The 26,950-nt window shown below is 47.1% G+C and overlaps 2 protein-coding genes across 4 annotated transcripts in view; one reads left to right on the top strand and one right to left on the bottom strand.

The window, feature by feature from the left end:
- Positions 1–1,188: 1,188 nt before the first annotated feature.
- Positions 1,189–10,185, bottom strand: Stmn3 (stathmin 3). The gene is made up of 5 exons (XM_087910892.1): positions 10,040–10,185; positions 3,861–3,956; positions 3,476–3,651; positions 2,007–2,198; positions 1,189–1,566 (listed from the first exon to the last, which is right to left on the bottom strand). Exons 1-5 carry the CDS (start codon positions 10,056–10,058, stop codon positions 1,507–1,509), a joined length of 543 nt encoding a protein of 180 aa, XP_087767018.1. The 5' UTR covers positions 10,059–10,185; the 3' UTR covers positions 1,189–1,506.
- Positions 10,186–15,162: 4,977 nt separating this feature from the next.
- Rtel1 (regulator of telomere elongation helicase 1) overlaps positions 15,163–26,950 on the top strand; it is a 36,560-nt gene continuing 24,772 nt past the window's right edge. For all 3 annotated transcript variants that reach the window (XM_048441376.3, XM_048441375.3, XM_048441374.3), the window contains exons 1-8: positions 15,163–15,316; positions 16,338–16,568; positions 17,693–17,888; positions 18,220–18,313; positions 18,801–18,882; positions 19,115–19,175; positions 23,912–23,987; positions 26,531–26,615. In XM_048441376.3, the coding sequence (XP_048297333.3) occupies positions 16,467–16,568; positions 17,693–17,888; positions 18,220–18,313; positions 18,801–18,882; positions 19,115–19,175; positions 23,912–23,987; positions 26,531–26,615 (696 nt within the window). In that variant the 5' untranslated portion in view covers positions 15,163–15,316; positions 16,338–16,466. The remainder of the gene's footprint in view (positions 15,317–16,337; positions 16,569–17,692; positions 17,889–18,219; positions 18,314–18,800; positions 18,883–19,114; positions 19,176–23,911; positions 23,988–26,530; positions 26,616–26,950) is intronic.

The raw sequence follows: 26,950 nt of genomic DNA, 5'->3' as shown, positions 1-26,950 counted from the left end.
GAATCCCACAAAAGCCACTTGTGGGCACTGTAGAATGCAGGGTTCTGGCTGTTGCTTCCTCTTGTGATTATACTATTTCCCCAGAGGCACTGAAATGTTCAGTGTCCGCCGTGTTTTCTGGGTAGACTTTGGAAGACCCTTCCCAGTGCCCTCTGATGAGAGCACCCATGGCCATAGCCTTGTTCTGAGTTGTTAAAGAACATGTTGTGTGTCTTCCTTACACTCGTACCAAGCAGGTCAGAAAGTACCCCACTTCTGGAACCCCATGGCAGAGTAGAGCTGCATGGGAAAGAGAGAAGTTGCCCCAGTGTGTCCAAGCAGGTGACCATCTTCAAAGGCCACCAATGGGACATTTGGAGCCCCTGGACTGGGAGAGACGAAAGGACCTTGCTCAGAGGCTTAAGCAGGAGAGGCCAAGAGCCGGGCTTTCTGCCTTTAGTAAGAAATTTCAGGATGGATACAGAAACGGTGACTTGAGAATTCTGACCCTTCTAGTATCTGAATTTGCTGGTCCCAAGGACCCTCCCACCCCCAAGAACTCCCTGAAAATTCATGGCAGCTACTCACACCTGGTCATGCCTGCCAGCAAGTGAGGTAAAATCCCAGCATCCAGGAGCATTCTTAGATCAGAGCACAGGATAGGGAAAAGGGAGGAGGATTCCAAAGGGCTATAAAACCCCTGAGAGGGGAGGGGTGTTGAGGTGGCCTCTGCAGAAGGCCTCAGCTAAAGTGTAGCAAAGAGCGTGAACTGAGCCAGTAGGAACAGTTGCAAGTGTCCATGCTGCCCATGACTCTCCTAACCACAGAAGCTCATGGCTCTTGGTGGAGAACACCTACCCCAAATCAACTCAGGTGAGAGAATACTCTACCACATCCTTTGTGCAATGACAATAGGCCCTAAAGTTGGCTTAGGGTGCCTCCGAACTGGGTGACCTCAGGATTCCTATGCAAACACATTAGAATGTTGTAACTCTCACTCTCCAGCTCTGTAGCTCACAGGCTTCGGGGCTGGCCACAATGACAGAGCAGACCCAACTTACTCTGGGGTTCCCAGTCTTTCTCTGTCTTCTTCAGAGTCTCTCCACAAAGTTTCCCATAAAACTACAGGCAGATGTCGCTGTCTGGCCATGCAGAAACTGGGAATCTGAGAACCCAGTCTGAGAACCTGAATGAGAAGCCACACGTTGGTGCCACTGCCACTAGATTTATTTAGGTTGCCAACACATCCACTAAGAGGGCCACCAAGAGAGCCCCAGCCGCGCCTGGCCTGGCCTGGCCTGGCATCTGAACAGGGGACCATATCTCCTGCCTAGGGAACTCTTTAGGGAGAGTCCAAAGTCAGACACATTATAAGGACTGGACAATTCAGAATGTGGGAAGAGAAGCAGGAAGCTAGAGGTGCAAGGGAGCGGACAGGAGCAGGAACAAAATTTGCATCTAGACAGAATTGAACAAAACAAGAACAAAACCCGAAAATATTCTCGTCGCTGCTGGGTCCAGTGCTCCTTAGCCAGACATCTCCTCCCGCTGCTCCTTGTTCCTGCGCACCTCAGCAGCATGCAACTCCTGCGAAGACAGGCAGAGAAGCCCTGAGGAGCGGTCAAGGATAAGGGTGTCCCTAGGAACTTCCATATATATACAGGCGGTAGGCATCACCGCGCTCCAGGAGCGCTGGAGCCAAAGTGCTCAGCGATCAGACAAGGGACTGGGCATCTTACCCCCAGCGTAAACAAATTCCACCCCCTTTTAGAGCTGAGCCCCCATGAGAATGCAAATTCCTTCAGAGCGCTTCATAATTAATTTAACCATATATTACTGTGATTGTTAAATGTGTCTCACTAGGACCAGGTTCTGGGCCTGATTCCAACGTTGAGGGAAGTGCTAGACTAAAAAGAAAAGTCTAGAAAGACGTTATTAGAACCCCCTTCTTCACTCAGTGTACAGACCGGATCCGACACCTAGAGCCTAGAAGCCCCCCACATCAATGCCCCCAACCCCGCGCCCACCTTCTCACGCAGCCGCTCGCGCAGTGCTGCCAGGTGAGCCTCGCGGATTTCCTTGCTCAGCTCCATCTTGTAGTTGAGTTTCTCCTCTGCCAGGCGGCTAAAGTTGTTGTTTTCTTCCAGCGCCTTGTGCAGCACCTCGCGCTCATGCTCACGCCGCTCTGCCAGCTGCTTCAACACCTGAGCCTCCTGCGTCTGTGCAGAGCTAGGAGTTAGTAAGGAGTCCAATCGCTAGACAAACCCTACGTGCCTCACCTGCCAAGACATGAACCCGGAAGCTGTTCTGGGGATGGCCACAACCATCTCTGGCCTGGGAGTCAAACAGGATGAGAGGGAGTCAAGTTTCTGTTGCAGAGGATCTGCTATGCCCATCCTCTGTCCCCAGCTTAATGACACTTGGCCTTGACTTGCTGTCCTGCCGTCCCAGCTCCACTTGATACTTAGTCCCTGGCACTATTTTCTCTGTGCTTAGGGGCCTTATACTATCCTACATCCCATCCCAGTTTGCCTGAGACTTCTGGGGGGCTTTTGCACTGAAAATTCTGCTTGCCAGGAGCCACTCCAGTGCCAGGTGAACCAAAATAAAATGGCTTAGTCACAGAGTCTCCTTGTTGGACTGAGAACTCCGGAGCCCACACACGTTGAAGAAGCAGAGTAAATTCTGAACCCTGAGTTGTGGGGCCTTCTCCAGAAACTCCCCATACAACTCCAGGTTGTGCACTGAGGTGGTATAGATGCAGCTAAGTCAGCTAGGTCCCAGCTCTCCACTACTGCTCAGCAAAGGGTGTGTCCACAGGGATCTGGGAAGGGACATCGTGGTGCAATGCCTTATCCTGCTGGGGAAAGTAGTATCTGGGATAATTGGGTAATCAGGAGTCCTGGGATCCGTAGGGTGATTAGCTCCTGGTCTAGGCTGCCTCCTGAATGATGCTGGGCACCCATAGGTACATCAGTTTTCAAGATAAACTTGCTGATCCTGGGTTCTACTGTGCATGAATTAAGTAATTTCCCCTGCCCAGTTGACTTTGTCTCTGGGATCTCAATCCTAGAACAAATCTTGTTCTCTGTGTTTCAGTTTCAAAAGGGCTAGAATGAGGAGGGGCTGGGAGCCTCATTCATATCTCCCAGGGCCCCACTGAACTACATAACCAACCCAACTAAGGGTCTTTAAGTGTGAGACCTTTTCTTCTCACTCATCTTCTTTGAAAGCGGTGCTAGCCTCTTCTTTATGTCCTCAAGGCTCCTCCTGAAGGAACACAACCTGACCTCCCTCTGCTATGATCAAAGTTGAGGTCCCCCTCAAGAATGTGGTTCCTGTTGCCCTATGTTTGCCACCATCTTGACACCATCCTTTCTCATCTCATCTCATCCCATTCCAATTCTCAGCAGCAAGTCCTACACTCCCCAGCCCAATGCTCCGATCAAGCAAAGAGCCTGGTCAGTGACGCCAAGTGTATGTGGAGAGTCCTTGCCTTCCTCCGCTCCTCAGCTGCTTCCAGCCGCTTCTGCAGCTCCTCCAAGGAAGCATCCCTCCTCTTGGGGGGAGAGGAGAGCACAGGGCTCTCTGGAGATAGGTCAGAAGGAGACTTGAGGATGACCTCAAAGCTCTGACCAGAGGCTCGCTTGTCCAGCTGCTTCACTTCCATATCTGCAGAGAAGACCAGATGGAGATTTAAGGAGATCTAGCCATATGAGAGGCCTTCTCCCAGCACACATCCCAATAGGGTTGAGAAAGAGGTCCCTCCTCCCAGAATGACTCTCTGCAGCAGCCAGTCAGGCCACAGCATTACCAGAAGTCGAGAAGGAAGATGGCCATGCCCTAGCTGAGCAGGGCCGGCAGCTGCGTGAGTAACTCACCCCCATACTGGTAGATGGTGTTGGGGTGAGGCTGTGAGTAGAAGCAGGAGCAGATCAGCGACAGCACAGACAACTCCTTCATCTTCTCCTTGTAGGCTGTGGACGTGAAGTCAAGGTGAGCTGGAACTATGACCATTCTTTTCCTTTTCTCTGTTGCTCTTTATCTAGTACATATTTGATTTTTTGCTTTGTTTTGTTTTGAGACAGGATCTCGTGTAGTCCAGACTGGCCTTAAATTCACTATGTAGCCAAGAACAACTTTGAACTCTATCCTTTGCCTCTGCTTCCGAAAGGATGGATGTGTCTGTGTGTATCACCTTGCCTCTGTTTGTTTTGAGACACTAATGTACACCTGGAACTCATTAATGTACACCAGACAGATTTTTTAACTCATTTTCCCCAAAACTAGGATTATAGATGTGCACTACTGTGCTTGACCTGTTCCTGATACTTTTTGTATGTTCCTCTCTTCCAACTGTGATCTGAATTTCCCTTCCCATGTTAGGAAGTGAGCCAGTCATAAAGACGCAAATTGGAATAAAACCTTCTCTAAAATGAGAAAATCAAAACAATTTTGGGTTATTTTCTTGTGTTTTGTTTTGTGCAGACTTCTGAATGAGACTAATGACCTTACTGCACAGGATCCTTAGTAATCTTTCAGCTCTTCCAACATATGAGGTCACAAGGACACACTTATGAATGAGGAAGCAACCTTCACTAGACAAGCAAATCTAGTGGCACCTTGACTTTGAGTTTCTAGTCTATAGTGAAAAAAAAATTCTACTTTTTAAAAGAAACATTCAGTCTTAAGGTATTTTTTTTCTGATTAGTCTGAACAAATTATAACACTTATGTTAGGGTCTTTGTCCTTTCTTTTTTTTTTTTTTTTTTTACTTAATCACTATTCTCGTGTCTTTTTTATTTAATTTTTTTTATTTTGTGTGCATTTGTGTTTTGCCTACATGTATGTCTGTGTGAAAGTATAGATCCTCTGGAACTGGAATGGCAGATAGTTGTGAACTGCTGTGAGGGTGCTGGGAATTGAATCCGGGTCCTCTGTAAGAGCCATGAGTGCTCTTAACCACTGAACCATCTCTCCAACCCCTCTTGTGTCTTTTTCTTTTTGGATTTTTACTTGTTTGTTTTGTTTTCTTTTTTAATATTCATTTATTTATTATGTATACAATAGTCTGTCTCTGTGTGTATGCCTGCAGGTCAGAAGAAGGCACCAGAGCCCATTACAGATGGTTGTGAGCCACCATGTGGTTGCTGGGAATTGAACTCAGGACCTTTGGAAGAGCAGGCAATGCTCTAAACCTCTGAGCCATCTCTCCAACCCTTGTTTTCTTTTTTAAACAGGGTTTTTCTCCAGTCCAGGATGGCATTCAGCTCCCCATAATCCTCCTGCCTCAACTTCCTGTGTTAATAATACAAATGTAAGTCACTACACCCCGGCTGTTTTGAGTCTTTCTGTATCTCTGGTTATAGGTGTTCAAATTGTTTCTTTCTCTGAGCATATATCTCTAGGATTACATGTAACTTTGCATTTTTTTCCCTTCGTTGTTGTTTTACAGGGTCTCACTATGTAGTCTTGACTTGCCTCGGACTCCTTATGTAGATCAGGCTAGCCTCAAACTCACAGAAATCTGCCTGTCTCTGCTACCATTCTCATGACCAGGACAAGCACAAATGCAGGGAATCCACCCCATATCCTCCCTTTTATTCTTGCCCCCCCCCCCTTTTCCTTTTTTCCTTCCTCAAAGACTGGATCTTGCTATATTGCTCTCTCTGGGTCAAGTGATCCTCCTGCCCTCAACTCCAAAATAGCTGAGACTTCCACCTGTAGGGGATCTGTCTCTGGCTTGTAAACTTAGCTGTAAACTAGCATCTCAGACACTACTTCTGCATCATTTACCACTCTGAGGTGAATCTTCGTTCTCTCTAGACATCCACTCACTGCCCTTTCAGGTAGGCTTGCAGCCCAGGTTCCACCAAGGACAAACACAAGGAGATGTCCACTCAGCCCTACAAATTCACTGCTTCCTTCCAGATCAAGTGCCCACCATCCAGTGTCCCTGCTACCCAACCAGAAAAGGAGGCAAGCCTGATGCTATGATCCTGACCCCAGATGGAAAAAAAGAGACACTCATTGTGTGTGTGTGTGTGTGTGTGTTTTATTGTTGTTGTTGGTTTTTGTTTGTTTGTTTGTTTTCATGTTTGGGGAGTGACTTTTTGTGTTTTTTTGAAACAACGTTTTTTGGTGTAGCTTTGGCTGTCCTAGAACTCACTCTGTAGATCAGGCTGTCCTTGAACTTACAGAGATCCACCTGCCTCTGCCTCCTGGCTGATCTTTCAGAGGACTGGGGTTAAAGGGATGAACCATCACAGCTTGGAGAGACACTTACTTTAAAAATGAAAATAATCTTACTGTTGTGAGTCCATTCACCTGTGAACCAGCTCCTTGGAGACTACTATTTTGGTAAAGTACAGGAATCTTGCAAGCCCAGTACAGGTATTCCCTTCCACGGGGACAATGCTAGGTCTTAGTCTACTGGGGTGACACTAGCAACGCTCACTGAAATGCAGTTCCTAGATGAACACTGTTCTTCTCTCCATTCTAACAATTTCTAAAGTCTGGTAGGATCCGAGACTCAGACCTAGGTCTCTAAATAGACAGACACAGAAGAAGAAGAAGGAGGAGGAGGAGGAGGAGGAGGAGGAGGAGGAGGAGAAGAAGAAGAAGAAGAAGAAGAAGAAGAAGAAGAAGAAGAAGAAGAAGAAGAAGAAGAAGAAGAGAAGGAGGAGGAGGAGGGAGGAGGAGGAGAAAAGGGAGGGGGAAGGAGAGGGGGAGGAAGAGGAGGGAGAGGAGGGAGAGAAGGGGTGAGGAGGAAAGGGAAATGAAGGAGAAGAGGAGGAAGAAGGGGGAGAGGAGGAAGGAAGGAAAGAGAAGGAAGAGGAGGAGGAAGAGGAAGAGGAGGAGGAGGAAGAGGAGGAAGAAGACAGCTTCCATGTCTGATTATCTACTAGAACCTTTTGAAGGAACCAACAAGAGGATCTTGGACAAATATTGATTTGGACCAGGCAGTGGTGGTACATGCCTTTAATCCCAGAATTAGGGAGGCCGAGGCAGGTGGACCTATGAGTTCAAGGCTAGACTGGTCTACAGAGTGAGTTCCAGAACAACCATGACTGCACAAAGAAACTGTCTCAGAAGAAAAAAAGAATGAGTTGGCATAGAATTAAGGATATGGGGTAGAAATGGCCAAAGCTTTCACGGTAAGTTTTGTCCTTCCATGACACGCTCAGAGAATACTGTTTTGATTTAAATTTCCTAATAACTCAGATTTATTTGGAAGCAGCATGGAGCCTATGATGCAGTAGACAGGGCAGAAAGGAACCCCAGAGTGGGCAAGTCAAGGCTAGTCATTGTCTTCAGGAGAATTTGAGAAGGAAAAAAGAGAAAGCCAGGAAGGGGCAGGCCTCAAAGGCCTTCATGCTTTTATTTATTTTATTTTATATGTATGGGTGCATAGTATTTCCCTGCGTGTACATCTGTGCCTGGTGTCTACAGAGGTCAGAAGAGAGTGGTCAGATCCCCTGAGACTGGAGTTACAGAGGTTTGTGAGCCACCGCCATGTGAGTACTGAGACTCAAACCTGGGTCCTCTGGAAGATCAGCCAGTGCTCTTAAAGCTCCGAGTCATCGTTCCAGTCCCTTGCTTTGTGCCTTCTTTTCTCTTCCTTTCTTCTAACCCCTCCCTCCTTCTTTCTTCCTTTCCTTCCTTTCTTCTTTCCTCCTTTCTGGCTTTTTTTTTTTTAAGACAAGGTATACTGTAGCCTAGGCTGACTTTGAACTCACTACCTAGCAAAACCTGGGCTTGAACTCCTAATTGTCTTGCCTCCACCTACTGAGTGTAACATGCCTAGTCACATTATATTTTGTTTTGTTTTTCATAAATAACAGAGATTCATGTTTTTGTGCTATGAATTATTAATCCAAGAAAGGAGGTAGAGGGGCATGCTCCCAATCATGTGATAAGGAACTAGAGGATTTAAGAGATTAATGACAACAAGTCAGTAGATATCTTGTACATCCTGAGGAGGTCAGTCTTGTGCTGAGGAGACAGTAGGGCAGGAGTAAGGAGAGGGTCTTGGCTAGGGCAGGACAGACCTGGACCAGATAGGCCAGAGAGAAGGGGTCTTGCTGTCTTCAAGTCTGAGCTTGCTAGCACCTACTTCCCTGCCAGTCCTAGTGTTCCGTATTCTCATTTCTCATCTTGTATACGAACTCCTTATAGACTCTCCTCATAGGTCAGGCCGGGAACCTGGTGCCTGACAGTTGCTCAAAGGCCATTTCTGCTTGTGCCTGAAACATTCACAGGGAAGGGACCACAGGTTCATAGCAGATAACATCAAGTTTAAGAACCTGTACCAGGAGGCTGTCTTCCAGATAACTACCCCTTCAGCATGGGGGAGACTGACAGGGATTCAGGGAGCAGTATCAGCCTGGCAGGTGTGAGCATCTGGAAAGAAGTGTAGGGTGCTGTCCACCTAGGTTAGATATCCCTGAAGTCAAAGTTCGAAAAACAAGTGTTCAACTGGCAAGTTGAATCATATGTTGTAGCTGCAGTCAGGGCACAGTGTCCTGTGGTCATGGACATTTCTTGGTATGGTTTCTCTCAGTCTGAGAGACAATGAGGAACTTTCTTCCCAGAAGAAAGATCTTCAAAGAGCTAATAGACAAATGATCACAGTCAAGACCTGCTTTATGATCTGGCCAAAGGAAGGTAAGCACGACTGGACAACTGACCAGGAACTGGTACTTTAGAGACAAGAAGCAGGAGGAAGACCTTACCTGGGGCTGATGGGCCATGTCTGGCTATAGCACAAAGCAGAGATTGGGTCCATGTTTTTGGAGCTGGAGCTTAAAGGGTCTTTTACACACGTGGTCCCCTCCTAGAATGATACTGAAATTCTCCGGGCATGACGGGTGGGCTCAGGGCGGGACCGCGTGATGGGTGGAGTTTGTACTTAGGGCCAAAGCCAAGGAGTGGGAGAACCACGCGTTGACCTATTTGACCGCCGAGATCAGCCTTCTGGGCTGAGGGAAGGAAAGGCAGCAAGAGCTTATGGTTTTTAGAGAAAAGCAAGGTCAGGAGGTGTGTGTGTGTGTGTGTGTGTGTGTGTGTGTGTGTGTGTGTGTGTGGTGGTGGGGGGGGGTGGTCATGAGTCCTGCAGTCTCAAACGCCCAGAAAAAAAAGGTGAAGCCCTGCTGGGGCTGGGGACTGGGCGGGGCATCCAGTGTGGGAGGGGCTGTCCAGCTTTAGGTTCTCAGGTTAGGAATGGAGCCACTGCAACCACTCCGGAGCCTTCTCCGCATGCTTTCGACCCTCTATGCAGTCTGAGGTGTAGGAGACTCCCTACGAAAACAGACCCCACCACACCCCGGAAAGGTTTGGAAATGCAACAGCCTCTCCTCCTCTTACATTCAGCGGCGCAAAGGGCGGAGGTTTTTCTAGCTGGAGCAGGTGGCCCTAGCGTCTCAGAGGGTGGTCCCAGCTGCAGCGGTCACAGAGGGGAATCGAGGTGGAGAAGCCTCGCTTGTTGCAGACTCAAACCTCCCTCCCTGCGCGGTTCAGAGGTCCCCTACTGTGTTCACCTGCCCCTCCCCCCACTTCTCAGGGACTAAGGTCCAGGCTTCTACGGAGGGTTCTACCTCCCCCGCCCCCCACCCCCGACTCCCTACGAAGACTCAATAACACTGAAATCCAAGGTCGCTGGAACCTTAGAGGAAGAACCTCCTAACGCCATTGCAGGCACTTTTATCCGCAGGCAAGAATCCGCAGAGCCACTCTGTCGCAGTTACACCTTGGCCCCGCGTCCCGGCGCCTGAAGGGGCAATGCGCCCCGGAGCCCGACTTCATGCAATGATGCCTAGGGCGCGGCTCCTGCCCCGCATCCGACTGCTACTCCCCCCGCACTTGAGTCCCCTCCAGCCCCTGAGATCTCCGGACCCCCGTTCTTGCAGGGCCAGCCCAGCCTCGCCATGCACACACAAGGTTCAACACAGGAAAACGGAGTCAGTAACTTGTTCCTGCGTCGGGCAAGGCCTCTGCTTAGACAATGGCCTCTGCCTAGACCCACCGCGGTCCCACGACACCCTAGGCCCCCGAGCCCTACCAGATACGGTGCTGGCCATGGTGCTGGCGGCGGCTGGGGCTGCGGAGGCCGGAGGGATACGGGCGGCGTCTGGGAGCTGCAGTAGGCGAATGCTGCAATGCTGTGGAGGGGGAGGGAGGAAGGGCGGGCGCGGCAGGAGGGGGAGGGAGAGAGGGATGGATGGAAGGAGAGGGGGTGGAAGGAAGGGGAGGGGAGAGGAAGAAAGAGAGGAAAGGAGAGAGGAAAAGGAGAGAGAGAGAGAGAGAGAGAGAGAGAGAGAGAGAGAGAGAGACAGTGAATGAACAACCGAGGATAACAACTATCAAAAGGAAGACAGTGGGAAAGGATGGAGGGAGAGAAGAGCAAAGGATGTAGCAAGAGGCCTATGTTTCATCTGCAGACAACCGTGGATGACACTTCTGTACGATGATTTTGTGTGACTTGGAGGATATGAAAACAAGATTCATTCCCCAGAACAGGCAGGGAAGAAACAAGGCCAGCATGGGCCTGTTCCATAGTCAGGGTAGGTGACAGAGGCTGGGGGAGACTGGATGACCACTAAGCCCCTGTCTGCGCCAAAGGGAAGGAATTCGATTTGCTGGTTTGCAAGGGGTGAGACTGGTCTGCAGGAATATCTGAAGTAATTCTGTGCCAGGGAACAAGCAGGTTCTGGTTAAATAAAGGGAATGAGGCTTACGATTTGATGTGACCTCAAGTCAGATTCTAGTGCCAGCTTTGACATTCTCTATTTGATGGATAAAGAATTTCTTACCTCTCTGGGCCTTTGCTTCTTTGGTGTAAGATGAAACCAAAATGCCAGACTCCAGAAGTAAGAAAAGAAAAGATGTGCCAGAGCTGAGTGTATACATGTAGTTTTGTTCTAGTTTCATTTCTGTGATGATAAAATTCTCCGGTCAAGGACCGGGTGTCGTAGTTCATGTCTTTAGTTCCAGCACTTGAGAGGCAGGATCTCTGTGAGTTCGAGGCCAGCCAAAGCTACATAGTGAGACACTGGGGTGGGGGTGGGGGGGCAAAGCTCTGGAAAAATGCAACTTAAAAGGAGGAAGATTTATTTCAGCTTACAGGTTACAGTCCATCACTGAGGGAGTCAAGGCTAGAACCTGAAATCAGATCTGTTTGCTATTTCATAAAGCATTACCTCTGACCAAGAAACTGAGTTACTTTTAAGGAAATGAAGCAGGGACAATGGAGAAATGCTGCTTTCTGGCTCAAAAGCAGGCTTATTTTAGTTAGCTTTCTTTTCTTTTCTTTTAACTTTCTTTTTATTTATTCTTTGTACTTTTCACATCATGCCTCCTGGTCCCGCCCATCTTTTTCTCCTGCCCAAATAAAACAAATAAAATTTAGGAGAAAAAAAAAAGGAGGAAAGGGGAAGAAGGGAAAAATGTCACCATGGAAGCTATGGAAGCTACAGTGTGACACGGTGAGTCACACAGTAAACCCTTTTATCTGTACACTTTTTATATGTAGGCGTTTGTCGCAAAGAGTCCTTGGTCTGGCTTGAGGCTCCTAGTCTCTGCTACACCATCAACACTGGGCCCTCACCCCAGGCTTCCTGGACATCCTGTTGCTGCCCTGTCATGGAGATTTTCCAGCCCTGGGTCCACAGGACCGACTCGACCCCCACTCTGTGCTCCAGCAGATCACAGATGGGGTGGATGTTGGAGTGGGCCAACGTATGGCCCAGGTTCTGAGTCTGGGTAGTTGCAGGGCTGGTCAGCCCACCAATTCTCCCCTGTCTTCACTGCCAGGGTGAGCTCCTCAGAATTGCCCTGGCTAGTTCACCCCTAGCAGGGCTGAGCAAGGGTGAGGCCAGTTCTCTGGCTTTCACGTCCTCAGGGTCAGTTCTCCCACACCAACACCTTCAGGACTAGCTCTTCCACCTGCCTCAGGTGTTGATGGGGAGGGTATCTCTCCCCCGCCCATGTTGCCACATGACAGATGAGTAATGGGGACAGTTTTCCCAAACTCACAACATCAGGCTTGGCTCATCCACACCTCCACCAACAGGGTCAGCTCTACCGTGCTGCCCAGACAAGGTGCAGGATACACTTTCCCAAGTGCTGCAGCTGGCAAGGGGGAGGGTTGCCCTTACCCTCACCCATCACAGGTGGTAGGGTAAAGGGGGGGAGGGCATCTTTCCCTTGTCCTCGTCACCACATAGGGAGATGTTGCCAGCTGTCCCACTCTCTCACCTCAGGGCTATCTCACCCATACCTCTGCCAACAGGATCAGCTCTACCACGCTGCTAGGTGAGGAGCAGGGCCTGATTTCCTGAGTGCTGCGGCTGGTAAAGGGGAGGGGTCAGCTCACTCATCTGTCACAGGCGGTAAGGAGCGAGGAGTAAGGAGGGGCATCTCTTCCCTATCCACAACACCAAATGACAGACAAGTAGTGGGAACAACTCTCCCATGCTTGCAACTTCAGGGCTGGCTCACCCACATGTCCGTCATGTGCAGGGCTAGCTCTATTGTTCTGCCCAGGCAAGATTCAGGGCCTGCTCTTCCTAGTATTGTAGCTTGTGGAGGGGCAGGGACAGCTATCTCAGTATTATGACCCCAGGGCCATTAACTATAATTCTTATATAGCTCAGGACAACCTACCCAGGGATGATCTTGCCTATAGCCAGCAATTAACAATCAAGTCAGTCCCTGCAAAGACATGAACACAGGCAAATTTTGACTCAGGCAATCCCTCAATTGGAATTCCTTTCTCATGTGGCTCCAGGCTAAGGTACGGTCAAGTACAGGACAAGTGGGGAGCCTGGTTTGCCTTTCCTGAGGAGAGAGCCTGATATCCAAATGGAGCATCTCACCCACTTTTGAGATAGAGCCACTGAAGTCAAGAGAAAAAGAATTGTTTCACAAGCATTTAACACATAAGGCTAGGAATAAAACTCAGAGTCCTCCAAGACTTGAAGGGAGAAGAGGCAGCTCAGAAAGGCAAAAGTCAGTGCCAAGGCTAAGGACCAGGTATATATGGAGCCAGTTCAGTAGGGTTCCACACAACCTTGCACCTTACACCTAGTATATATACCCGAGCCTGGGCCTATGGATCCGACACTTGTGATTAAAGTGCATTATATGGAACAGAATACCTTCAAAGAAAATATCTGGTGGACCCAAATAACAGGAACCTTTCTCATACTATCCCCAGAATAGTCTTCATGGAAGCCTTTTCTGACCTCTAGCCAAGGGAGGAGCCTCCTCACTATTATTTTCTTTCTTTCTTTCTTTCTTTCTTTCTTTCTTTCTTTCCTTCTTTCCTTCTTTATATTTATCACAATCTCTTTTTTTTTCAAAACAGGGTTTCTCTGTGTAACAGCCCTGATTGTCCTGGAACTCACTTTATATACCAGGCTGACTTCGAACTCACAGAGATTCGCCTGCCTCTGCAACACAAGTGCTGGGATTAAAGTTGTGCGCCACCACCGCTTGGCACTTATCACAATCTTATATGTGGTTGATTTACATCTACCTTGTGATTGTTACAGTATTTTGTCCACAGAGAATCTTTTGGAGTCTGCCAGAGTAGACGCCGAATCCAAGTTTGTTGACTTGATTGAGATTTCGATGCATCCTGTGTGAGACTTGCTATATCCTGCCTCAGTTACCCACCCCCATCCCTTCATCTTTCAAGTTAGATTCGGGAGAATAACTTCCATATGGTTTGTTACTAGAGTTATTAGAATCAGAGAATGGGCTCTGGCAGCCCTAAAAACACTGTGTGTGGCAACTCGTTCTAAATACATCAATTAAGTAGACAATGCAATAGTGAAAGCAGAAAAAAAGATTTCTTCAATGTGGCAACATTAAGCAGAGGAACAATGAAGTCCAGTTATCTCCCAGGTGATCTTCAGCGTTCTGACATAGGTTTAGGTTTATTTAGAGGACAAGAAGTATGATTACTAAGCAGTCTTGGGTCCTAGCCATTATTGTTTCTGGCTTCAGTCTTTCTGGCAAAGTGGTCTAACAAATGGCCATAACTGTAAAATTTCGTCCCCCGAGACAAGTCCCTTCTCCAGCTGGTACCACTTCATTCTTTCCCTTCCTTTCCTGGGAAATCCCAAATTCGTGTTAAATAGTGTGATTGTCAAAGTGAGGATAAGGGTCTCTTTTGAACATATTTATTCCTGCCAGGATAGTTTCATTGGAAGCTGTTCACGCTGCCTCGAAATAACTATCTATACGTTATGGACCTAGAGTTACCTTGCTATGAACCCAGGCAACACATGAACTAGTTCAGGCCTCAGCTCCGCTAGTATCCCACGAAGTTTTGTCTGTGCGTGGTGCCCATCCTGGTGTGTATGGCCTCCCTAATCGTCAATTTTCCAGTGAAAGCTAGGGTCTTAAAGACTGAAACAAGTGTCTACTGGCAGTGTATAGACGTGTCAGGGTGGTTCTGTAAGTATGATCTCACATGCTTGAGTATGGGCATATCTGTGGGAAACCACCTGGGTATCAAAGAGAGCCAAAGAAAAGTTCTGAAAAAAGTTTGAAACATCAATTTCTTTCTGGTGCCTTTTGGCACATATTGGGGTTGCCTGAAACAAACAAACATCTCTGATGTCAGGACTGCCCTCAAGGATTGTGCTGCTCTCTCTTCCCTGGGGTTCTTGGTAGACTGTCAACTAGTGCTAGGTGCTGGAGATTTAGAGGATTCACCCAGATTGCTGGGGGGTGGGTGGAGACTTGATTGGTAAATAAGCTGGACCCAGTGTTAAGTGAGAGAGAAGGTAGTGAGGACTCTTAATCAGGAGTCCTAGGCAAGATGCAGCCATTTATGGATTTTATATAAAAATGATACTCATGCTCCACCTGTGAAAAGATGCCTCTTGTGAGGCGAGGTCAGTAACACGAGAAAGCCAGGATCTGTGTAGTTGTGCGGACAATGGTGGCGACCTGGCCAAGTGAGCTAGTAGACGACAGAGGATTGAGCTCACGATGCAGACGTGAGAGACGAGCAAGATTCTAGATGATGGCAACGGTAGGTGCTCTGGTTAGACTACATATGCGGCCAGGTCCCCTGCGCGAAACCAGAGCTCTGGAGTCCAAAAGTGGGAGAACCTGCAGTGCGAGAGGTTGGGGAACTGTTTCCGCCCGGACGGCAAAGCAGAGGACCGGAAGGGAGGAGGCGGAAGTGCAGCTATTAGTCGCAGTCCTCGGATCAGCCCGCGAAGTTCTAATCAGCCGATTGCGGAAGATACGCGAGTGGGCGTCCTCACAGTTGTTTGATCCCTCGAGACCCGAATTCCGAAAGGCACCCCCACCGAGACAAGTGAGCTGAGAGTCACTTAGGTCCTGCCACTGGCAGTTTTATCTGCGTGGTCCCTGGACGGAGGTTATAAACCAGGCTCGGGCCGGTTCTGGAGCTGCCGCGGTGCACTCTGGGACGGGCGGGGGGGGGGCTCTTGGTCCCAGTAGAATCTAGCTAGAGGCGCCTTGCTTGGCTGTGTCTAAGGCGGAGGATTTACGCTCTCCTGCCAGTCAGTCCCTTCTGAGAGTGTACTCGGAGGTCTGGAGAAGTTGAGTGATTGCTAAGAGTTGCACAGCTTACATACCATGATTCTGTTTCGCTACATCCCCTCTCCCGCTTGAGACAAGGTATCTATCTCCATATAGCCTTGACTATCCTGGAACTCACTGTGTAGATCAGGCTGGAACCCTTCCGAGTGCTGGGATCAGAGAGGCGCGCGCCACCTGGCCTGGCTCGCTACTTCATCTGCACTTGGGTGTCCACTTGGTCTGAGTGGCGCATGACCCCAACCTTAAGAGCTTCAGAGGCAGGAGGCATTCCACGCTTCAGTGTGCCGGCCCTGGCCACGAGGGGTGCTGCCAGGATCTTAGTCGCAGACTTCTTGTGAAGAGTTTCGGGTAGAGCATGTATTGTGGATTGTGCTTGTTCTTGTTCAGGTGCCTGTTGTTTTGATAAGTAGATTTTTTTTTTTCAAAGTAGGGTTGAATTGTGTGAGTCAGGAGATCATTCAGTTGGTTTCTTTACCTCTCCCAAATGCCTTTTATTTTATTTATTTATTTTTTGGGGGGCAGGGTATCTACATAACCCTAGTTGTCCTGGAACTCACTATGTAGACCAGGCTGGTTTCGAACTCACAGAGATGAGTTCTCTGCCTCTGTCTTCCGAGTGTTGGGATTAAAAGCGTGTGCCACCATGACCAACTCCAAGCTCCTTTTGATAGGAAATAACAGGCCTTCTGACCTCCATAGCAATAGCTTCCTAAAGTGATTGGTGTAGTGGCCTGTGACTACAAAGCCTTGTCTTTTCCTTGTCTTTGTTGTAGAGAATTCCTGCAGAGAGAAAACTGGTGCCAGATGTTGTCAGCGCTTACCTGGAGTGACTGAAACCCTGAGATGTTCAGAGGGGTTTGTCTGATTGGCCCACCACTGAGTCCTGTTCAATATAGCCTGATATGCCCAAGGTAGTCCTGAATGGTGTGACAGTGGATTTCCCTTTCCAGCCCTACCAATGTCAACAGGAGTACATGACCAGAGTGCTAGAATGCCTCCAAAAGGTAAAGCTACAGAGCCCGACTTTCCTTCTAGGGAGGGGACAATGCGGGTGCACCTTCAGCAAACCCCACTATACCTCCACCCTCATCCATTCCAGACAGGCTCTGTCTGCATTTTTTGGTCACTAGAACTTCTGGTTAGGTTAAGGGAGACTGTAAAAGTGAACGAAAGAGGTAATTCCAGATAGAGATAGCTCTGAGAATGTCTTGGTGCCCTTTCTGAGTAGATGGTGTTTGTGTTGAGTTCGGTGGATAGAAGTGATTTGGGGTCTGGAGGAGTGTTTCTATACAGAGGAGCGGGAATACCCAGTTCTCTCTGTGAGAAAAAAAAATCTTTGATTTTTCTTTTTTTTTTTTTAATTATTTTATTTTATTTTTTGAGGCAGGATTTAACTGTTTCACCATAGCTGTCCTGATAAGCCAGGCTGGCCTCCACTTCACAGAGATCTGTCTGTCTCTGCCTTTGGAGTGTTGGGATTAAAGGCTTGTGTCATTATGGTTGACTTTTGTTTGAGACATGAAAAAAAAATCTTTAACTATTAGAAGTGTGTGGGGCAGATAACTTTGACTGAGTTTTTAAGGTGCCCTCTTGTGTTCTAATCACTGTTTCCTCAGATATCTTGCTCAGCTCCTATCTGATATCTGGAATGTAGGACATCAAATTCTGTTTAGGTAGGGTGAATGCCTGGGCCCAGAACTGCAGAACAGCTTCCTATTTTGAGACTTGACACCTAATTAGTCATCTAACTATATTAGGCTGAAATATACTGTCAGGTTTACGGTAATACTCTGAATTTATTTTGCTAATGAGGGCAGTCTTTTTTTGTATATTTGTTTGTTTTCTGAGACAAGGTCCTCTTTACATAGCCCTGGGTGTTCTGGAGCTTACTATGTAGACCAGCCCGGCCTCAAACGCACAGAGATCCACTTGCCTCTGCCCTCTCTGTGTACCACTATACCTGCCTAATGAGGGCAGGCTTAACCTATGGGCTTTTAGGGCAAAAGTGGAAAATGTCAAGAGCTAATTATGTCCTCTAGGTGTGGGCTGGGCATATAAGAGCCATCTTACTTTTTCTAGTTTCTCCGCACCCCCTGTTTTTCCTCTCATTGTCGCTGATTCCATTTAGAGAGTGAATGGCATCCTAGAGAGCCCCACAGGCACTGGGAAGACACTCTGCCTCCTCTGCACCACACTGGCCTGGAGGGAACATCTCCGTGACGCTGTTTCTGCCCAAAAGATTGCTGAGAGAGTTCAAGGTGAACTCTTCGCCAGTCGATCTTTGTCGTCCTGGAATGCTGCTGGTGCTGCTGGAGACTCAATAGGTGACCCTTATCTCCCCATTTCCACCCCCATCACTCCTGGTCTTCTGTGTGGATGATAGGGAAGGGATAGAGCCTGGGACAGGGCCAGTTCACCCAGGCTTCCACTGTCTCTGGAGCAGAATTTAAGAGAGGAGAATTTTGCATCATCCACATTACTTACCATTCTGGGTATACACCTGGGGTCAGAGCTGGTTTTTTGGAATTAGGGTACCATAGCAACACACTCTGTCTGGTGTGGATGTCTGCAGGACTGAGTTAGCTCAGTGCTGCATGTATAAACACACATGAAGATATTTCCTCACGGCTACCCCCTTTCCTTATGCTTGTGCAGCTTGCTACACAGACATCCCAAAGATCATCTATGCTTCCAGAACTCACTCACAGCTAACCCAGGTCATCAGTGAGCTTCGGAACACTTCCTACCGGTATGTCAGCCTATTCACACCTCAGATTATCCGGAGAATGATCTTGGTTTGGAGCCGATCCACAGCCAGCTGGGTAGATAGAGACTGGCTGGTTTTGGCATACATTTGCTTATGAAAAAGCAGCTTTGAGCTTTGAACTTATGACTGTCCTTGCTTTTGAACCCTGGGTTTCTTGTAGGGCTGTCATGTTGCCTGTGGGTAGTCAGCTTTGGCTCCTAAAGGCAGCTTTGCCCACGATGGAAGAAGAATGCCTTTTGCCAAACTTCAGCTGAGTCTTGGTATCTAGCTATGGCTCTCGTGTGGAAGAACGTGTACAATAGGTTGCTATGTCTGGTTTTCCTTGCCTTCCCACATTGTAGCCTTTTTGCTTCCTTTTCTGTTTTCTTTGTGCTCCCATTTGTCTCGAGACAGCTCATGCTGCCGGGCCACGTTGTAATCTGCATGTTCTGGGGCTCTTTATGGACTCTTCCATTCTTCTTCTTGTCAGGCCCAAAGTATGTGTGCTGGGCTCCCGGGAGCAGCTGTGTATTCACCCTGAAGTGAAGAAGCAGGAGAGTAACCACATGCAGGTGAGCTTTGGGGCACTCAGTTTCCATGATTCTACTGATTGGGTGGTACCTGGATCTTAGAATCCAGAATTATGCTCCAACAGATGCTAATCCTGACTGCTGTGCTCCCTGCTGGGCTGGGTCAGGGTTTAGAGAACACAGGGAAGAATGGCATAGGGAAGCTGGTGGTGAGGGCCAGGGATGGACCATTCCTTAGCCATTCTAGGTGAGCACTCTGTCTTCCCTCTTACAGATCCACTTATGCCGCAAGAAAGTAGCAAGTCGCGCCTGTCACTTCTACAACAATGTGGACGGTAAGATCACCTCTTGAAAGCTCTTCTTTCCGACTATTGTCAGAGTTTGGGTGAGGCTTGTGCAGCCTTATAGAGTTTAGTAGCACCATAACCTATCTGCTTTACCCTGTGGGACAGAGAATGGCTATGTACCTGGGTACTATCTTTTGGACGTGAGGGGTTGCCTGCGTTGGTGTTAAATGGAGAAAAGCTCATGCAGCTCAAGATTCAGCACTCAGGAATGGCTCTCACCATCTGGTGACCTGTTCAAACAGGGTTCATATTGAGTACCTGCTTTCCCTCCGGGAGCCTGGGCTTTGCCTGACAGAAAACGCCTTTGACCAGTCTCCCAGAGAACTAAGACATGGAGTCTCCTATAAGTTGCTCAGTTGCCAGTGTCTCCCAGGTGTCATGACTTGGTGCCAAGAGTTGAGCATATCTATCTTTCTCTGAGTTTGTCTCCTCCCTCTCTTTCACTTGCTGGCTTGTGACAAGACAAGCTTCTTCATTGTTCTCTGTAATCTGAGGGGTCAGTCATACATCTGCGTAACTGGGGGGCTTCAATCTCTGTAGGACTAGACTTCCTTTTATTTCTTGCCACATGAGAGTCCCACATAAAGTAGGCAGGCTCTGGAACACTCTTAAGGCTTTGGTGAACTGAGGGCTACTGTCTTCTTTGATGCTTATTGAGTATCCAGGGCACTAGAATTGAGGCCTTTGCATCTTCTGTCAAGCCAGAAGCCTGAGCTCAGGGGAGAGGGTCTCCTATCCCCAGCATCTTTGTTTTGAGCCTCTTAGATAAGAGATAAGATATGACGACATGGCTCTGTGGTGAGCACCTCAGCTATGGTCCTTCTTGCTTGCTTTGTTTTTTGGTCTGATGTCACTGAAGACTCTTAGTTGTTTCAATGTGTGATTGTCCAGGCCTGGGATATGGATGTGTATCTGTGCCAGCCCTCAGGTCTCTGTCTCTGGATACGGTGAGTCTGGACCTGATAACCATTTTGAAATTCTCCATGATCAGAGTTGTCACTCCCTGTCCTTGTTAGCTTCCTAAAGGGATCTGTGGGAAACAGGAAGGTATGTACAGACAACACCAAGCATTTCTGCAGTGGCCTGCTTACAGATAGTCCTCTGGCCTGTGGCCACTCTGTCTCCTGGTGGGAGGCTGCTGACTACCCTATGTAAGTTCTTTCATGGGTATTGGGTTGACTGGGAGGTCTGCCTGCCTGCCTTCCATTTCTTTTTCTTTTTTTTTTCTTTCTTTTTTTTTAATGTGTATATGATGATTTGCTTTTTTTGTGATTCTGTGTATCACTTGAGTGCCTGGTGTCTGCAAAGGCAAGAAGAGGGCATTGGATCCCCTGAAGTTGAGTTATTGACAGTTGTGAGCCACCATGTAGGTACTGGAAATCAAACCTGGAATCTCTGGATAGCAGCCAGTTCTCTTAACTGCCAGCCATCTATCCAATCCCACCCTACCCCCTTTTTTAAAGAGTGTATGTGTGTCTGTGTGTACATATGCACACGAGTGTGGATACCTAGCTAGATGCAGGCGTTGTGTCCTCTGGAGCTGGAGTTAGAGATGGTTGTGAACTGACTGATCCAAACTGGTTCTTTGTAGTATCAACAAATGCTCTTAATCTTCAAATTATCTTAACCGTTCCTCCCTTTTTCTATTTTGTCAGTATCTCAAATAGCTAAGACTGGCTTTGAACTTGCTTTGTAGGAGAGGATGAACTGAACTTTTGGTCTTCCAGTTTCTACTGTCCGAGTACTGGGATGATAGGCATGTGCCAGCATCTCTGGCTTATGCAGTGCTGGGGATTAATCCATAGTTTTGTTGTGTATAGGTAAGAGTTCTACCAACTGAACCACATCTCTAGCCCTGGAAGGTGTTCTATCTTCTCTCCTTGTCCATCTCTCTGCTTACAGCCCTCCTTTCTGGTTCTGTCTCACTTATTCCATGACCTGTGCTTATCTGATTCATTCATTCTCTCTGTCTCTCTGCTCCATCCTGGCTTCCTCCATTCACACTCCTGGCAAAGGAGGTGGATATAAATGTTCCTTTGCATTATGCCAGACTGTTCTGGTATAGTTCCTTTGGGAACAACCCTGATCAGTTTTCCACGCTGTGTAGGTCAGCATTTTGATGCCTATAAGCTTCGTGTTCTGCCCTAACTCTCATCTACAATGTCCTTCCCCTTCACAGGTCCTGAGGGTTGAGGGAGTTTTACCACAACAATGGCCCTGTGCTATAAAACCCCTTTCTCAGAGCTCTATGTTCTTTTGAGAGAAAGAAGCCATTCCACCTGGCTTAACAGCTATGACCTCTGTGTATCTTAGGCTCCTTGGCTTAGTTTTATGCACTACAAACCAGCTCCTTCTATACTTATTTGGTTGTCTCACTGCTTGGCCTTTTGGATGGCTGCTTACCTGTGAACTTGCTTGTCTGTTCTGGCAGACTCGTTAGCTGGCCAGTGTTGCCTGTCTTTGGAATAGGAGGCAGCCCCATGGAGGTTTCTAGACGAAGGTTTCTTAGGGTTTATTTTATCTTATAGTTTGTGGTACATCATCCAGGGAAGCAGGGTAGGAAATTCAAGGCAGGGACCTGGAGACTGAAAGCAGAGGCTGTGGAGAGATGCTGCTTACTTTGTTGCTTCCTGTGGCTTACTTGTCTTGCTTTCTTGTAAGAACCAGGTGTAGACGAAAGTTTGTCCTGTCCAGTCCTGTTCAGTCCCAAAGAAACACACAGACGCTTATATTAATTATAAACTGTTTGGCCTATTAGCTCAAGCTTATTATTAACTAGCTCTTACAATTTAAATTAATCCATAATTCTTATCTATACTTATCCATGTGGCTTGGTACCTTTTCTCAGTGATGCATTCTCATCTTTCTTCCTCTGCATCTGCCTAACGACTGCATCTCTCTGCCTTTCTTCTTCCCAGAATTCTCTTAGTTTGTTCGCCCACCTATACTTCTTCCTGGCTACTGTCCAGTTAGTGTTTTATTAAACCAATATGAGTGACAAATCTTAACAGTGTTCAAGAGCATTATCCCACAGCAACCAGGACCTTCAGCCTAGGTGTGCCACCACCCACAGTGAGATGGGCTCGCCCCCACATCAGTCATTAATGGAGAAAATATATCACTGGCTTGTCCTCTGACAAATCTGTTGGAGCATTTTCTCAATTAAGGTTCTGTCTTCCAAATTGCTCTAGCTTGTGTCGGGTTGCCATAAAACCAGGTAGCACAAAAGGCTTGTGCTATTGGTGAGAAAGGGAGGTGGTAAAGAATGCTGTCTGTCTGGCATCAGAAAAGAACCTGGGAGGTAGATGGCAAGCCATCGCTACCTAGGAGTTAGGAGTTATTCAGAAATGGTTCTGAGACAACTCTTGTCATCTCTCCCCACCTTTGCTCTCCCTCTACAGGTGTCCCTTCCTGGGCTTTGAACAAAAAATATGGCCAACTGGTTTTCTGCTAGTGTGAGCTGAATGACTGATCTGTTGTATGGTCTTGAGGGATATGATCTTCTCTTCTTACTAGCCCTGCTATTCCTGGGGGCTTTTTTTTTTTTTTTTGAGAGGCCACCACTGGGTGTGTGTGTCTGTGTTTTAGCCTTTGCAGCTGAGAGATGGGCCTTAATTCTACCCCCAGAGAGGGAGCCTGATACCTGGTTTGGGCAGGAAGTAGAACTGGGAGCTGTCAGGAGGCTTGCTGGGTTCCATATATATAGCTGCTCCATAGTTGGCAGTCACTTCCTGAGGCATTCCAGTAGTTTCTGATTGGGGGGGTTGTGTTATGGCAGGGTAGTCCTTAAGGACCTTTCTGCTTTTTGCCTTGTAGGCAGCACAGATGGTGTCTGTTCCTGAGCTCTTGTTGTAAGAAACGGAATGGACTACAAGTTGAACTGGGTAGACTCTGCCTGAGTGCCCTGCTTAATGGCATTCAAGGTGCAGCTTTTTTGGTGCCACTCTCTGGTCCACTGATTGGTAGAAAGCTAGGGCGAGCAGTACTATTTCATTCATCCATTGTTTGTTTGTTTGTTTGTTTGTTTATTCATTGTTATTTTTTTTAAGTTTATTTATTATGTATACAGTGTTCTGTCTGCATATATGCCTGCAGGCCAGAAGAGGGTGCCAGATCTTACTACAAAGAGTTGTGAGCCATCATGTGGTTGCTGAGAATTGAACTCAGGACCTCTGGAAGAGCAGACAGTGCTCTTAACTGCTGAGCCATCTCTCCAGCCTTTATTATTGACTTTTAGAGACAGGGTTTCTCTGTGTAACAACCCTAGCTGTCCTGGAACTTACTCTGTAGACCAGGCTGCCTCGAACTCACAGAGATCTGCCTGCCTCTGCCTCCTGAGTGCTGGGATTAAAGGCGTGCATCACCATGCCCAGCCTATTTTTTATGCTCTGTGAATGATGATGAAAAGCTGTGAGTCTGTGGACTGCTCTGCCATACTCTGCCTCAGGAAGGCTTGTGGTCTTTCCTGTCCTGTTTTGTGGTGTCCAAGAGTAGACAGGCTGCTTGGGACCTTGTGGAGATATTGTGGAAATACTGCTACCTGTCTCCCAAATACAGAGCAAGGCTCTCTTGAGATTACTTCAGGTTGTGGTCTCTCCTGGGAAGACATACCAGAAAGAATCTGATAAGTCCAAAAGTTACAGAATGCTGCTTCATAGGCTTTCTTCTGTCTTTTGTGTCTCTTGGGTTCCTGAGCATGAGCTTACTCTATATCTTACCTGCAGAGAAAAGCCTGGAGCAGGAGTTGGTTACCCCTATCCTGGACATTGAGGACCTTGTCAAGAATGGAAGCAAACACAAGTGAGACCTCACCCTGTGAGCCCAAGGCTATTTTATCTTTCCTTGACAACTCATATGGGAAGCACAATATCGTTTTCTTTTCTATTTATGAAACTAATAATGTGAAAGAAATTTAAGCAGTTCTGAGGAATGTAAGGTGAAAAATATGAAATCAGCTCCTGTTCCCTGTCCTTGAGCCCACTCCAGGAGGACCATTGTGAACAGCGTCTATTGTATAAGCACAGTGTTGTTTGTGTGTATTCTCCAAACGCTTTCTGACTTACCATGATTGGCTTTCCTTATGGGCATATGAAGCTTAACTTCTTTCTGCGGATAGTAAATTTGTGGGGTTTTGTTTGAGACAATCTCAGTCCATACTGACTTCCAAGATTTGCTATGTAACTGAGAATGACCCTCAACTTCTGATCCTCTTGCCTTTACCTCCCGTGTGTTGGGATTGTAGATGTACACTACCAAGCCTGACTATACATCTATGACTTGTAGTTTTGTAACACCCAAGGCTGTATGTAGTTCTTGCTTGATTTGTGTGAGGCCCCAGGGTTCCATTCCCATTACTGCAAAAAAGAAAGACAGATTGAGACTTGAGACTTTGTTATACTAAGGGAAAAGCTTGCTTGCTTGCTTGCTTGCTTGCTTGCTTGCTTGCTTGCTTCCTTCCTTCCTTCCTTCCTTCCTTCCTTCCTTTCTTTCTTTCTTTCTTTCTTTCTTTCTTGTATTTCTTTTATGTAACATGAGGGCCGGCTTGTTGGGGTTTCTGTCCCGCCTGGTACCCCACAGCCGGCATGTCCCAAAGAGAAAAATCAGTCACACAGAGATCTCTATAAGTTATAAAGCTGATTGGCCCATTAAGTCAGGCTACTTATTAGTTCTTATGACTTATCTTAACCCATTATTTTGATCTATGTTAGCCATATGGCTTGGTACCTTTTTTAGCTGTCAGCTTACATGTTGCCTCTTCGGTGGTCTGCACAGGAGTGGCTGAGGAAGTTTCCTCCTCCCTAGCCTTCTCCTATTCTCATTGCCCTGCCTCCACTTCCTGTCTGGTTGACCCACCTATACTTCCTGCCTGGCCAATCAGCGTTTTATTAAAATACATGATTGACAGAATACAGACAATTCTCCCACACCACTTTTATTTCCTATATTTCTTTTATTTATGTGGTTTTTGTTTCTGGTGGCCTGTGCCCAGGAGTGGGGTTAGATTTTGTTTTTATGAAGGGTTTTTTATTTTTGTTCTTGTTTTTTATTTAGGCAGAAAAATAAATAAATCCAAGCCAATTTAGAGCTTACTGTGTGACCAAGATGACCATGAATCCACCCCCATTCTGTTTTTAATTTTTGCATATGTGTATAGTGTCTATAGGTGTACGCTCTTGGGTGTTGGTTCTTGCTTTTTTTTCCCCCCAAGACAAAGTTTCTCTGTGTATCTTTTGGTACCTGTCCTGGAACTAGTTCTTGTAGGCCAGGCTGGCCTCAAACTCACAGAGATTCGCCTGCCTCTGTATCCTGAGTGCTGGGATTAAAGACATACGCCACCACTACCCAGCTGGTTCTTGCTTTCTACCTTAAGATAGAATCTCTTGTTTATCACTGAATATGCCAGGCTAACTGGCCCGAGAACTTAGAAGAATTATCCTGTCTCTGCCTCCCATTTCTCTGAGATTATAGTTTCTGGCTTTATATTGGTTTTGGGGATCTGGACTGTGTTTTTGATGCTTATATGGCAAGCACATTTTCCTGAGCCATTTCGCAGCCTGATGGCCTTGAACTGAGCTTCAGGCTTTCAATTTTTTGCCATCAGGTCGGGTTTGTTTGGTAGATGGGATTGAACCCAGGACTGTATATGTCAGGCAAACATTCTAATAACTCATTCTAATAACATTCTAATAATTCCTATTATTGTGTGTGTTGTGTGTGTGTGGTTAGTGTGTATGTGGTATGTATATGTGTGATGTGTGTGTGGTTGGTGTGTGTGTGTATGTATGTATGTATGTGGTGTGTGGGGGTGGTTGGTGTGTGCGTGGGTGGTTCATGTGGGTGTCAGAAGACAGTTTTGTAGAGTTGGTTCTCTTTTTCCAACTGTATATGGATTCTAAGAATTGAACTGAGGTTACCAGGTTTGTACGGCAAGTGATTTACTTGCTGAGACATTTCCCTGACCCCATCGAGTTTTGGGTTTGGGGGTTTGTTTGTTTATTTTGAAATGGTCTCAGTATGTGACTCGGTACTGTGATCCAGAACTCATTTTTAAGGTCAGTCTGACTTGATCAGATTCCCTTACTTCTACCTCATAAGTGTTGGGAATAAAGATGTGTACCACCAGGCCCAACACCCATTAAATTTTAAGACAGGTGATACCTTTACATACTGAAAAAAAAATCACTTGGGCTGCCCTTTTTCCCCAGGTACCAATTTCTTTGAGGCTCTTGGTACAGAATGAGAGTCTCCTCCTTCATCAGAGGGCACAGTGCTCATGTAATAGTTCACTGTTTGCGTATCCTGTGAAGAGACTTACAGGGTCTTCTGTCTCTTTTTACATCCAGAGTGTGCCCATACTACCTTTCTCGAAACATGAAGCAGCAAGCTGACATCATCTTTATGCCATACAATTACTTGTTGGATGCTAAGGTGAGGAGGTTGTGATTGCTTTCGTCCAGGGTTGTCCCTAGGCTTTAGAGGGGCTGCCTGAACTTTTGTTTGTTAGATCCTCAGAGAGCAACTGTGGAGAGGAGGCCTCTTTTCCATCACTGATTGGGCAGAAGACCTGTCCACATTCAGCTATGAATTACCAGAGCTATGGGTTCATCATTCTTAGCTACCTGGGCATACGCAGGATAAATAGAATGGAAAGAGCCCAGATTGTTAACTTTGAGCCAATGTTTGCTTCCTTGGTTTTGACAGTTCATCTCAGTCACTTTCAGATCAGATCATAGGAAGTTCAGATAACAGAAATGAGCATTTTT

Source organism: Myodes glareolus, chromosome 10 (assembly GCF_982192425.1).
Source record: "Myodes glareolus chromosome 10, mMyoGla1.1, whole genome shotgun sequence".
Classification (NCBI taxonomy): Eukaryota; Metazoa; Chordata; class Mammalia; order Rodentia; family Cricetidae; genus Myodes; species Myodes glareolus.
The sequence above is the reverse complement of the archived record's forward strand: the minus strand, read 5'-3'. Positions and strand labels throughout refer to the sequence as shown.